Genomic DNA, 12599 nt, shown 5'->3' with positions numbered 1-12599 from the left:
GCAATCAGTCTTATTTTTACCGATTTACGAAATTCAATCATCATGTCTTTCCAGAACTTCGAAGGTTTCCAGAACCAGCACCCAGCTGCTGATGGAGCCGCCGCTGCTCCCGGTGCCCCAGCTACTGCTGACACCACCATGACCGGCCAGGCTGACCCTTCAACTGCCCCGTTCCAGGGTCCGGCTCCCGGTGAGGGTGCGCCAGCTGTTCCCCAGCAGGGCAACGAGGGAAAGACCACTCTCTGGTATGTGAGACGGTGCTTGCACGCTCCTATTTTCCAACAACAGTGACAATCTAACGTCTTTTTCGTATGTAGGATGGGTGAGCTTGAGCCTTGGATTGACGAGAACTTCGTCCGCAACCTTTGGTTCCAGATGGGCGAGCAGGTCAATGTGAAGATGATCCGCGACAAGTTCTCTGGGTGAGTTCAATTCCAGGAAGTAAATCTATGCGCAATGATCCTAATGTTGGTAGTAGGAGCAATGCCGGGTACTGCTTCGTTGACTTTGCCTCTCCCGCCGCTGCGGGCAAAGCCCTGTCCCTCAACGGCACCCCCATGCCTAACACCAACCGCTTGTTCAAGCTCAACTGGGCTACTGGCGGCGGCCTTGCCGACCGTAGCCGCGACGACCGTGGCCCCGAGTACTCCATCTTCGTCGGTGACCTTGGCCCCGAGGTCAACGAATACGTTCTTGTCTCCCTCTTCCAGAGCCGCTTCCCATCTTGCAAGTCCGCCAAGATCATGACCGACCCTATCAGCGGCATGTCGCGCGGTTACGGATTCGTCCGCTTCTCCGATGAGAACGACCAGCAGCGTGCGCTCAGCGAGATGCAGGGCGTTTACTGCGGTAACCGCCCCATGCGCATCTCCACGGCCACCCCCAAGAACAAGGGCCCTGGTGTCGTCCCTGGTGGTATGGGCATGCCCGGACCCGCTGGTATGTACCCTCCCATGGGTGCTCCTCCGATGGGCTTCTATGGCGCTCCCCAGCCCATGAACCAATTCACCGACCCCAACAACACGACCGTCTTCGTCGGTGGCCTCTCCGGATATGTTACCGAGGATGAGCTCCGCTCGTTCTTCCAGGGCTTCGGTGAAATCACCTACGTCAAGATCCCACCTGGCAAGGGATGTGGTTTCGTTCAGTTCGTCCAGCGTCACGCTGCTGAGATGGCCATCAACCAGATGCAGGGCTACCCCATTGGAAACTCGCGTGTGCGTCTGAGCTGGGGTCGCTCGCAGAACAACTCCGGCCCTGCTGGCAGCCCATACCGCCCCGCTCCCCCTCCTCCCCCCATGTACCTTCCCCCCCAGCACCAGTATGGCGGTTTCGCACCTATGAAGGTAAGTGTTAGCTGATAACTTCCTCTCTTCACCCCGTCATTCAAAGCTAATTGCCTTGTTACAGTAAAAAATTAGCGTTCCTTCTTGTCTTAAGGATCGACAGGAGTTCTAGTCATTTCGAAATGATGGGTCTTTTGAGTTACGAACGATATCAAATTTGCTATTTGCTGTTGCGGAAGGTTTCTTTTATAGCTCGTCATGGCCCACATGTTCTCTCCTGTTTTCTGAACTTCATGTTGCAGCGCTTCCATTTTTAGCCATACCTGAGTTTTATTTCGCAACATCTCGTGAGATTTTTTTAAATCTTCTTGCCTATTCCCCCTTCTCTCTTCTCTCGAAAGTCGTTGCGTTTTTTCTCTTCGTCTTTCTCTATTTCTTGCTAGATGCCCATTACCGTCAACGTCTGAATTTTTTTTCATGTATCGTTTGTCGTCGCTTGCGAATTCCATCATCGTTTTTCGTATGCCATCAGTTCGATGTGCGCGGCTCTGCGCTGTACTCCATGGGAAGGCAATTTGCACAAAAATTTTGCTCTGCAAGGTGTCCCGGAAGGTAACAATCAATTTTTTTTTCTTATTCATGATGCTGAACCGCGCTTTCTGCTCTTAGACTGCCTGTACAACATCGTCCTGTTTGAGTCCAATTCAGCTCATTACGTCCTGCTTGTCAGTCATGTCGACGTCTTTGTGGGATTATGTCGATTACTCGTCTGTTCCATGTACCGCATGGGGAAAGTGCCAATGCTTGGGGCTGGTTCGCTCTTATCGCAAGGTCATCATTAGCCTTTGACTTCTGAGTCCGTTAGAGTGCTTTTCGTCTCTACTTGCTTTGGAGATTCTAAAGGCTGTCTACTACGTGTTTGGACTTGCGGCAACTCATGGCGTCTGCATTCGCACTTTCTGATATGTTTGTGGGCCTTCAGCTGGCGCCTTAATATCTTGTCTTTTGTCTTTTCTCTGAAAGAAATTCACGACCGCTGTTCTCAGTTCCAATTTAGGTCGAGATTGCAAAGCATGAGCGTCAGCGTCTTGACTTATGGCCGGCGTATAGACATTCGGCGAAAAACAGTTCTTCCTTTCTTTTCTGCTTGGAGTCAGGTATTTGGCATAATATGGTTCGTCTTGTCATCTAGCCACAATTGCCCCTGGGCTAATAATACTGTAAATCTTGAAAATCACTCATAGCAGACTCTATACCTACTTCGTGCTCTATGCTGAACATGGAAGGCACCTGATCACACCTAGGCTAGCCGGACATACTTCATCTGGACTGGCAGGAACGTCCCAACAACACTCTATCATCCTCGCCTGCCACCTCCAGTCAACATTTGTCTTGTTCTCCCTCTCCAGGCCTCGAGTCTCAGCTTCAGCTCTGACCTTTTCTTCTGTGCTCCTCATGTCGTTGTGGCTGTGGTGTTACTGCTGATATTTTCTACTTTGATTCCTGCCCAAGGTCCAGTTTCTTCGTTTCTCATTTTATTACGAGCACACCAACAGCAGCGTTATCCGCGTCAGTCAAAATGCGGTACGAAAATTGGGATGTGCTCCTATTCCCAATGACCTCCAAGGTGCCCGTGCAGGAATTCAAAACGCAATGTTTTGTCACTCGGGATCGAGGTACCTACCTTCCCCCTTAAAGATGTGCAGATATTGACATTGCGGTGTTTACTATAGAATCTCCCTACCTACACAATCCCGCCATCTTCGGTCCCGCGACCTATGTACAGCCGCACGGCAACCTCGGCCAGTTGCCAGTTCTCACTACTTTCATTCCTAGTCTCCCTGCAAACAGTGCCTTTCGAGTGTCCATACATAGCTGGGAGCAGCCTCATGCGAGCCGTTTGATGGAGAGTTTGTTGCAGCCTGATGATACGTCGATGTTTGAAGTCAGGATCTTTGTGGACGGCTTGTGTGTAGCGTACGTCACACCTGACACCAACGAGATCGGTTTCATATCTGACTTGCTACCGTCGTCAACAGGGGGAGCGTCATTTCTCAGCGGACAAGCTGGCCTCATGTTGTCGGTAAGTTGTCTGCGTCTACGGCCTCTCTTACTGAAGCTAATACTATCTCTACTGGTCAGATTTGAGCTCCCGTAAGCGCTGCTTCGTTTCCTCATTGGCATGTACTCAAACCTAACGCATCTCGCTCTGATAGACGTTGATAAAAGCGGCAATCAAGATTCCCTGAGGTTCCCACCGTTCCATCAGGAGATTCTAGAGCAGAGACATTGGGATGCAGGAGATCTTCATGGCAGAATACGTGTCGTTATTGCAGAAGGGTTTGCACGCCCTCATCGCAATCCTCCGTTTGAACGAGTAAAGGAGATTGTTGCGTTTGCATTCCAGCATGCTCCCCTGAGTGAGTCAACACCTTGACTAAGGTCGTAGGTCTGTGCTTATCTCTGACGCTGGACAGATGTTTTGGAGTACTCTAGTATTGCGTGGCCGAATACATCTATGTGGAGCAAGGAACCACGTCTCTTCAAATACAACGCAGGAAGCGGAGCGAGTGACCTCAAAGAAGCAGAAGATGCACACACTCATTCACCGACTCGACATGAGACCCGACCACCGGTCACAACCGCTCCTCAAGCTGCAAGCCAACCATCGCTAAACATTTGGAGGAATAGGAACTACCAGGGTCCTGTACCGCAATTGCAGGGAAACTACAGAGACCCTCGATGGGCTCCTCCAGAAACGGTATTTGCCGACCCATTTATCGATCCATACATGCTCGACCCAGCTGCTCGTCACCGCGGCGCAAGACCGTCCTGGGAGGATATTTCTATGCCAGATTATGCCTCAAGCTCGACTGGTAGCCGAGCGATCTCCAGCATGACTGGTATGAGCTACGAGCACAGCAAGCATCCCAGCCTAGTCGCACCCATCGACGAAGAAGCTTACTCTCAGCTGATTCAAGCCCTCAGCCCTCCAAGGCCGCTTGCTTACAACACACAGGAGCCAAACTCTTCCACCACTGCCGCTGTACCCATGGGAACTAAACTTTCAGCAGCAGCAGAAGCACGATCAGTGTCTTATAGCAAGCCTGGAAGCCGGCGTACTTCGCTCAGCGTTCTCAAGGATGTCTCCTATCCTAGCTCTCGCGATGTGTCTAGCTCAAGTACCAAGTCAAACACTGCCCCCGCCGACGCTACTTCGACAGCTACGAAGCTCCACCCCAGCCCTAGTGGACCCGTCAAAAGTAGAAAGGAAGGACTGTCGCTGGAGAACAAGGAAAATGAAGCGGAAGCAGCGCGTAGAGAGGGTGACAAGATAAACCAAACCCCAACCAAGCTCAATGTGCGCAGCAGTGGCAGTATGGAAACCCCGACTGATGGCAGAAAGAGACGTTCGGTCGGTTCCAGCCGCGAAGACTGCCTTAACCTCAACAGAAAGGAGGCTGTGCTATTCTCGCCCACCCAAGACCTCCCCAGGGCTAAAGACGGCGTACACCAAAGCGAGTTTGAATGTTTTCTCGATTCTCGGCCAACACTCGTGAGTGCTACAGCTGGAGTTGGCGAGATGGAGTAAAGGACCAACCATCTTTACCCTTACGACCATTGTTCGGCGGCGATTGTCACAATGTTGCCTCGCATTTTGTTTGCTTTTCATACTACAGAATTCCCAGGTGGCAGCACCCTGTTGCAGGTTTGCGGATGTTAAGGTGACAGCTTTGTATCGTTGTATTATTCTTTCTATCAAGCCATAAAACCATTCGTTACCACTTAGTCTTGTGAGAGAATTGCCCGGCTTGGAATCCACGCGTTTGCAACCCGCTGCCTATTCTGGAAGGCGAAGGGCTGCCCGTGACAACCGACAAAAAGAGCAACAATACGCTCAAGGGCTGCTGCCACCTCTGTACCTCTGTACCTCTGTTCCCTATCTTCTCCCACCATGCAGACATTCTTCCTACACCCCATATTCCATTTCATTACTCGATTGGCACGTCCTCGACCCATACGCACTTGAACGCTACTCGCCCATCATGGCTACTCGGCAGACAGAGCCACCAGCGTTTGGGATAAGCTCTTTTCCTTCCTCGTCTGAATACTGTTCGAGTCCAAGCCTACCAGGGTTCCTGGCTTGGTCAAGTCAGCCCTCGCCCTATCAAGCCATGACTCCCTGGGTCAGTTACAAGGGTTCGTCCTGCCCTACGTCGAATAAGCTTACGCCCGCTCCTGTCATCACTTCTAGTTTCTCTGGCTACAGCAATGCAGTGTCCTCCGCTGCCCCGCCAGACATGACAGTACTCCTTGCAGCAAGCCACAACGCCCAGGCCCTGAGCCCCTCCGTTCCGTCCCATGGCAGCGAACCGCCCAGAGCCGAAGCACAGATCAAATTGGAGGAACCAGACTCGGAGGGAGATGACCGTCTGGACATGATACGACAGCAAAGACATTCTGTCGAGATTATTGAGGCGAATGAGGCAGGCAGGGACAACGAGCAGGTATGTCTGGACTTGAATTCAATGCGACAGCACCATCGATCCTTGGCCGATTTGCCATGCGCACCCCAAGACTGATATTCCTCTAGCCTCGAACAGCTATCAGTTCTCGATCGAAGACAGTTACCCTTTCTTCTCTGGATGTTGAGTCGGCTAGCGACTCCAAAGTGCTGTTCTACTTCGGCGTATTGGCTACAAAGGCACTTCTACTTCCCACATTCGAGTACACAAGCGGCCGAAAGTCTAGACTTTGGGGCGTGAAGATGAAGATCTACGGAATGACTTTTGTTCGTTCGCATGTCTATGATTCTCGAAAGGTTGCGAGAGTCTGCATTTGCAGGGAAGCTCTAAAGAAGCTGAAAACTGAATTTCCACATTGGATCGTGCCCGAGCGACCTAAGGATGCTCTTGCGCCTCCTGGCTGGAACTGGGTAGAAACTCTACGTGGTAAGATAACTGTCTCACAGGGATAGATATGGTCTACTGATTGGTTAAAGAATACTGCGTGCACCAAGGGCTTTCTGAACCAAGATACACAAAGTATGTTCATCACAAAGGGTACCGCCATGAAGTGGAGGTTGACGGCGATGCATATTTCGGGTCCCTCAAGCATTATTCGGAGGAGGCACAATCAAAGCAAGGTGCAGCACATGTCGCTCTCTATGATGTGCTTGTGAGAGGGTCTGAGTTGGAAGGGCCTTCGAGCTTGAAAAGACATAACGAGGCCATGCTGGCGGTTGTTCCTCGAGATCCTCTCAGCACGCATGTTGATAAATCTGGATACAATAGGCTCAAGGACACCCACCGGGATATGATGGCTGCACCTTCTCGAAACACTGCTTGTATCTCTACTGTCCCAGCAAAAAGGGGATCGGAGGACTACAATGATTCGGGAAGGAGTAGAGGGCGGTCCGGTAGGAGCAAGCCCCCAGCAACAGTCCCACAAACCCACAAGTCAACCCCAGGCAATGCAAATCTACAGCCCCTGCAAAACTGTCGTTTACCCGTGGTAGAGACCACTGTGATTAGGGAAGAGCGTCGCTGGGAGGTGACCCCTTCTCAGATCACAGATCGAACCCGAGAACTCAAAACTTGGACGGCCAAACTAGAAAGTAAACGTTGTCTTCCCCATCACAAGTCCAAAATATTTGGCTAACGGCAACGTCTGATTCCTTCCCTCGGGAAGGGGTCATGACTTCGTTGCATTTAGAGATTTGCGATCTCCTCTTACTGGAGCAACCAGAGATTCGGATCGAACGAACTGATGGACGACTTGTCGAGAATGATGGAGAATACAATGCTGCCGCATACTTCAAGTCTGATCCCTTCCTTACCAGGGCTGGGGCCATTGGTCAGATCAAGACTTTCAGTGGCAGTAAGAGTGCAGTGCGTGAAGCTTGTGCCTGGGCCGTCTGCGACTATCTGGTCGGCATGGTCAGAGAGGACATGAGGATTGAAGATAAGGCCGCCCAGGAGCGTGAGGCAATCAATCGGTGGCCTGCAAATCATTGAATGAGATTGGTAGGTATGAGTTGACACCGGACGTGTAGGTCTTGGGGACTTGAACATGAATCACGCTTTTCTGCTCTCTTAAGCTGAATTTTCTTGTATATTGATTATTCGTCGCTTCTGTTGGGCGCTTTCCTTCCTTCCTTTTCTCTGGTCGAGATATGTTAATTCACCTTTCGTCCACCTGCTTGAAACAGGACATAAGTTACGCCAGGTGTCAAGCCTCGAAAAATACGAACCCTTTTACTAGTACCAGATGACACCTCAGAGTTCAAAAAACTTGCTAAGATAACCACAACTACGACAGAAGAGAAAGCCGCAATGAAGTTCACGACGAGCACAGCAGGAGATTGATTTTTGCCTGAAAAGGGTAAGCCGTTCCCAACGTAGATGAAGCTAAATCCAACGCAAAAACTGGCGGCAGCAACAAAGAGGTATTGAAAATTCGAGAATCGACCCAAGCGACCAAGCGAGCCCAAGCCCAAGTCCAAGCCACGTCGAGAGCAAATGTGTAACGCCAGGTAAAAGGCAGTGGCATGGAATCAGGATAGAGAAAAGAAAAAAGAAAAAAGAAAGGACTGTTAAATAAAGGTGAATGAAGAACTCTAGAGTGGCCAGCCAAGAGGTAGATAGATCGTCGAGCTGGAATGATAAGATGTGAACGATACCAAGATGGAGGGTCAAGAACCTATGAACTTGAATTAACCAACAGTTGGAAAAAGTAATAGTAGTAATATAGCAAAAAAAGAAGAAAAAGAAAAAGAGAAGTGGTAGAATGTAGAGAGTTGGGGACAGGGCGACTTAATCGCAAGCAATAAGTGCAAATCCGTTTCAGACCAAAAATTGTTCACTCCTTGGAGGACAGGCAGAGACAAGCAAGATAGCAAGGAGCAAGGATATGCAAAAACAAGTAAGAGTAGTACACCAACGCCGGTCTCACGGGCACATATCCATATCCAAGATCATGTCGGTACAATGAAAAAGGTCAATCGAGACAGAAAGGAAATATGGAAAGAAAGCGAACAGAGTTTAACAATAGCCGATTTGGCACGAGATGTACAAAACAAGGGTATATGGAAGCTGGGATTAAAAACCACTGGAATCGTTCAGAGACCGTTCTCAGCGCCAGTCTCGACACTGTCCGGGTATGTCATGCTGGGATCGAAACCAAAGCCTGCGGTGTCTGTATCAGTGTTGAGGAATGTATCAAAGTCAAAATTCTCAAGGATGTCTGGATTCTCCAGTGCGCTAAAGTCGAGGCTGAAAGCGTTAGGCTAGAATGAAGGTTAGCTTGGGCTTTTGAGAGGAGCAGGACAAATTCACATCATTCATGGCAAGATCACCGAATGACGGCTGGGTCTGATCAGGAGGTGGAGGTTGAACGAGAGTCTGCTGAGCGGGTGCGGATGTCGGCTGCGGCGGAGCGCCCGTTGTGGCATTCGCGCCAGATTTGTTGAATGATTGATGGTGTTGAGGAGTGATAGGTGTCGCTGGTGTGGGAGTTGGGGGCTGTTCCGCTTCTGAAGGCGTAGCCGCCGTGTTGTTAGCAGCGGCGGCAGCAGCTGGAGTCTTCTTTGTCGATCGCTGCACAAATTGATCAGTAATTTCAAACAGAAATTGTCAGAAGCATCTAGAGCACAGACCTTGGGTTTGTTTTCTTTATCCTTCTTACCCCTCGGGGCGGGCTTAGAGCCGGGCTGTGGGGTCGGCGGAGCGGCAGTTCCAGTCTGGGGGGAGGGTGGGGGTTGACGACCAGCGTTCGCGGCTGGAGGTGCTTGAGGAGGCGGCATTGAGTTCACACTCTGAGGGGTTCCGGTTGTGGGCGGCTGGATGATTGGGGACTGCTGCGGCACCATGGGCTGACCACCTTGCTGAGGCTGCCAGGCTCCATTCGGCATCCGGTTCGCGCCAGCAGGCATTGCCTGGCCCATGGGAGGGCCGCTAAACGCCGGGTTTGAGCTGGGCGGCCGCATGCCGTTGGGGCCCTGCATACCTTCCTGAATATTCTTCATGAAGAATTGAGGCGCCATCTCTGGAGGCACTTGACCAGTGAAGTTCATCGAAGCCGGGGACCCACGACCCGGCATCATGGCATCGGATGCGTTTGGTGAGCCAGGAAGACCGGTCTGTGGGATCTTGGGTGTGTTGCGCTTCATTTGGTCATTAGGAATTGGCGAAGCTCCTGTCCTGCTGCCCTGGGGAGAGGTGCCCGGTGGCATTTGACCCGGTTGTTGTTGACCTTGTGGTCCAGGTATTGGCTGGCCATCAGGGCCACGGGTCATGCTGTCCTGCTCTTGGCGAGCCATCATGAGTCGACGTTTGTTCTGCTGCTCGAGGAGCATGAGTTGCATTTGATAGTCCTGGAGTGCATGGTTACCATGCTGACCACCAGGAGTTTGGACCCCAGCCCTAACCTGCGCCATTTGGCCGTTGCCATAGAAGTCGCCGCTCATCGGATACATACCCCCCTGGCCGTCTGGCATAGGGACCAGATCGGCCTGATTCGGCATCACGCCGGGATTCATTAAACCATTAGGCATGCCCTGGATATTCATTGCTGAGCGAGTGTGATGAGAAACCAAGTCTTGATTATATACCTGGATTGATTTCGGCTGTGTAGCCTGACCCGGTTGCTGAAAAGCACCAAACTGGTTCGGGTTCATTTGACGTGGTCCACCGAGTCCATTCTGCATTAACATTGCCGGATTGGGCTGGCCTGGCATGACCTGTCCCTGTCCTCGTCCGTTGGGAGCCAGCTGTTGACCGTTCATGGGCCCATTTTCGATACGGGGTCGCTTCGATGGGGACGGCGCATTTTCGGCGGAGGAGGGGGACTGCGGTCGATTACCGTTCATGTCCATGTCGGAATGTTCGCGCTGCATTTGCATCATCTGCATCTGTTGCTGCTGAGTCTTCTGGAATTGTGCAAACTGCTGCTGCGAGCTATAGAATATATCAGTATCAAATGCCCAGCACTGGTATGGCTGACAACGGCAAGTGTGTGCGAATAGAGGAGAGGGACACGTACAGGCCACCAGTGTTATTCTGCATAGCGGTCTTCTGTAAATTGGCAGGGACCATTCCATTTCCGCGCATGTTGTTGAGCCGCCCCATTTGACCTGGCATCATCTGTTGCGGGTTTCGGAACATCTGGTTCTGTTGCTGCTGCTCTCGCATGCGCATCATATTCTGCATCACAAAGGACGTTAGGCTCTTAGAAAGTGAAGTAGTTGAAGTAAAAGAGGGCTGAGCACATACCTGGGTGTGTTGAAGGTATTGTCTCACATCAGCGCTGTTTCCCTTCTTTCTCTGCGACCAAAAAAATTCCCAGAACAGACTGAACCAATCCAATAAAAAGGAAGATTGTTGACCATCGCTGGAAATGCTGGGTACGGGCAAGTCGTCGGGAATCTTAATTTTGTCGCCATCTTTGCCATCGGTCATAATCGCATCACCATCCACGCCATTGACCTCACCCTCACGACGTTGACCTGGGCTCGTCTTAATTGAGGGTTCGGTGTTTAACTTGAATGTGTCATCTTTCACAAGAGCTCTCGCACAGTCGTGATAACCGCGTTTCAAGAAGTAATCGTAGATGTAGGTGTTCAAGTTGCCAATCATTATGTCAGGAATGTTATTCAGACTGCCGTCGTTACGGGGTGCCATCGAGCCGTTGTTGACCATTGGAACACCGCCAACCGGGCCACCGACATTGTTGACATTGGGATTCATCCCAGCCATGTTCATTTGTGAGTTCATGTTGTCGCTCCAATAACCCTGTCGCCTTCAACTATTCGGTTTGTCTTCGGCGGAAGCGACGATATAAGATGGCTTCAACGCACATCCACGGGTTCGGTGCGAGAGACCCCGAAAAAAAAAAAAAAATTGGTTGTGAATATAAATGGCAGGAATGTTCAGATTTAGAATGAACAATGCGGCGCAACGGGAATTGGCGTTCGCACGCTCAAGAAGTAATGGACTCGAGGGAGTTTCTCCGGCGTCGGAAAGGAGTTTATCACAGATTCTTGTGATACGATGCGTAAAGAGAGGTTTATTGTAATGGAGGCAAGTCGCTATGACATTTGTCGGAAACCTCGACGAGAGAGATCAAAAGCGCGAAATAGCTGGGGGCCACAGCGAGCGATTAGCGACGCGAAAGATTAGAAGTGAGATGGAATCGGCGGATGAAGGGCAAAGATATCGAATGAAAGGCGCGAATATGGTGTCAACGGTATTGATTTAAGGACAAGAAATCAATAAACGAGAACAAGGATGATCAGGGTGCTCGTGTAGATTGGTGATCGAAGTGATGGAGCAGTCTGGCGGAGATCAGGCCAGAGAAAGAGAAGAGGGGGCGGAGGGTGGAGGAGCGCAGTGGAAAGGCGACCGTCAAGATCACGTAGAGGTGGATCACAGAAGAAGTAGCGACAATGAAGATAGAGTGAGCGGACGGCAGGGGAGGGGGAAGGAGTTGTGCAAAGAACAAGAGGAGGAGATGGGATGGGACGTGGGTATCAGACGCGATGCCTGGAGAAGAGTCGTGGTAAGTCAAGGTCAAGTTCTCTCAGACCGACTTGGACTTGAGACTTGGGCTGCCGCTGGATTCCCTCTTTCTTTCTGGCTGGGGAATCGCTTGTTCGGCGCGGATTATCCTGCCCGGAACAAGGCGGGAGGGCTGGGAGATGCCGCCGCCAAGCGTAGATCTGAGCATGTAACCCAGAAGGCGGCAGAATCACGGTAGAAGAAATGAACTGGAATAACAATACGAAACAAGGCAAATTGAAAATGATGGCCTACTGTCAATAGACACAGTGAGTATGTATCTCACTATATCACAAAGACATCAAGAGAGGATTGCGCAGCGTGGAAGTCGGACTCGGAGGTTGGGAGAAAAAGTGGTCAGGTAAGGCGGACTCCGTAGTAGTATCAGTCGCCGCCGAACCGCCTCAATGTCAGAGTATAAGCGCCCAGTCAGACTGATGTAGCGTTGGAACCAGGGTACGGAGAATAAAAAGAGCAAGGGTCTTGAAAAGTCACAGTTTCCAATGCACTTGGGAACAGAAAGATGAAAAAAGCCCCTAGACAAATGGACTGATCGCAAGTCGATGCATCAGTTGTTACACTCAGGGTCTCTGCCAGGCGTAACTTCCAGCACTGACAGTGGATTTCTTGCCCAGCATAGGACTAGCGTATCACGTGGTTCTCCTGGCACCTCAACTATATACAATGCAACAATTGCTCTGTCGGCTAGGTATGTATGGAACTTCTCTTATCGAATGTAATCTCAAGTATTACTTGC

The 12599-nt window shown here is 50.8% G+C and overlaps 4 protein-coding genes across 4 annotated transcripts; 3 read left to right on the top strand and 1 right to left on the bottom strand.

Moving 5' to 3' along the window:
* Positions 1-42: 42 nt before the first annotated feature.
* BDV14DRAFT_192381 (RNA-binding protein) lies at positions 43-1361 on the top strand (the record flags this gene model as incomplete). Its single annotated transcript, XM_073771629.1, has 3 exons — positions 43-245; positions 318-422; positions 479-1361. The coding sequence occupies 3 exons, from the start codon at positions 43-45 to the stop codon at positions 1359-1361; spliced, it is 1191 nt and encodes a 396-aa protein (XP_073624180.1).
* Positions 1362-2698: 1337 nt separating this feature from the next.
* On the top strand, positions 2699-5105 carry BDV14DRAFT_127829 (uncharacterized protein). The gene is made up of 6 exons (XM_073766028.1): positions 2699-2962; positions 3020-3263; positions 3326-3369; positions 3429-3440; positions 3503-3706; positions 3764-5105. Exons 1-6 carry the CDS (start codon positions 2866-2868, stop codon positions 4876-4878), a joined length of 1716 nt encoding a protein of 571 aa, XP_073624179.1. The 5' UTR covers positions 2699-2865; the 3' UTR covers positions 4879-5105.
* A 356-nt stretch (positions 5106-5461) lies between these two features.
* On the top strand, positions 5462-7303 carry BDV14DRAFT_203928 (uncharacterized protein; the record flags this gene model as incomplete). The annotated part of the gene is made up of 4 exons (XM_073774401.1): positions 5462-5794; positions 5881-6238; positions 6289-6903; positions 6978-7303. 4 exons carry the CDS (start codon positions 5462-5464, stop codon positions 7301-7303), a joined length of 1632 nt encoding a protein of 543 aa, XP_073624178.1.
* Positions 7304-8122: 819 nt separating this feature from the next.
* somA (putative cAMP-dependent protein kinase pathway protein (Som1)) lies at positions 8123-11217 on the bottom strand. The gene is made up of 5 exons (XM_073766029.1): positions 10559-11217; positions 10329-10489; positions 8944-10243; positions 8624-8884; positions 8123-8574 (listed from the first exon to the last, which is right to left on the bottom strand). The coding sequence occupies exons 1-5, from the start codon at positions 11057-11059 to the stop codon at positions 8407-8409; spliced, it is 2391 nt and encodes a 796-aa protein (XP_073624177.1). The 5' UTR covers positions 11060-11217; the 3' UTR covers positions 8123-8406.
* Between the last annotated feature and the right edge of the window lie 1382 nt (positions 11218-12599).

Source organism: Aspergillus stella-maris, assembly GCF_047715825.1.
Source record: "Aspergillus stella-maris strain CBS 113639 unplaced genomic scaffold BDV14scaffold_67, whole genome shotgun sequence".
NCBI lineage: Eukaryota > Fungi > Ascomycota > Eurotiomycetes > Eurotiales > Aspergillaceae > Aspergillus > Aspergillus stella-maris.
Note: the sequence above shows the minus strand (reverse complement) of the source record. Positions and strands in the feature narration are given on the sequence as shown.

Coding starts and splice junctions, on each gene's coding strand:
- BDV14DRAFT_127829 (XM_073766028.1), top strand. CDS start 2,866: ATGCGGTACGAAAATTGGGATGTGCTCCTATTCCCAATGACCTCCAAG. Junction 2,963..3,019: donor TTTTGTCACTCGGGATCGAG/GTACCTACCTTC, acceptor TGTTTACTATAG/AATCTCCCTACCTACACAAT. Junction 3,264..3,325: donor GTGGACGGCTTGTGTGTAGC/GTACGTCACACC, acceptor CGTCGTCAACAG/GGGGAGCGTCATTTCTCAGC.
- somA (XM_073766029.1), bottom strand. CDS start 11,059: ATGAACTCACAAATGAACATGGCTGGGATGAATCCCAATGTCAACAAT. Junction 10,244..10,328: donor CAGAATAACACTGGTGGCCT/GTACGTGTCCCT, acceptor TATATTCTATAG/CTCGCAGCAGCAGTTTGCAC. Junction 8,575..8,623: donor GTGATCTTGCCATGAATGAT/GTGAATTTGTCC, acceptor CCTTCATTCTAG/CCTAACGCTTTCAGCCTCGA.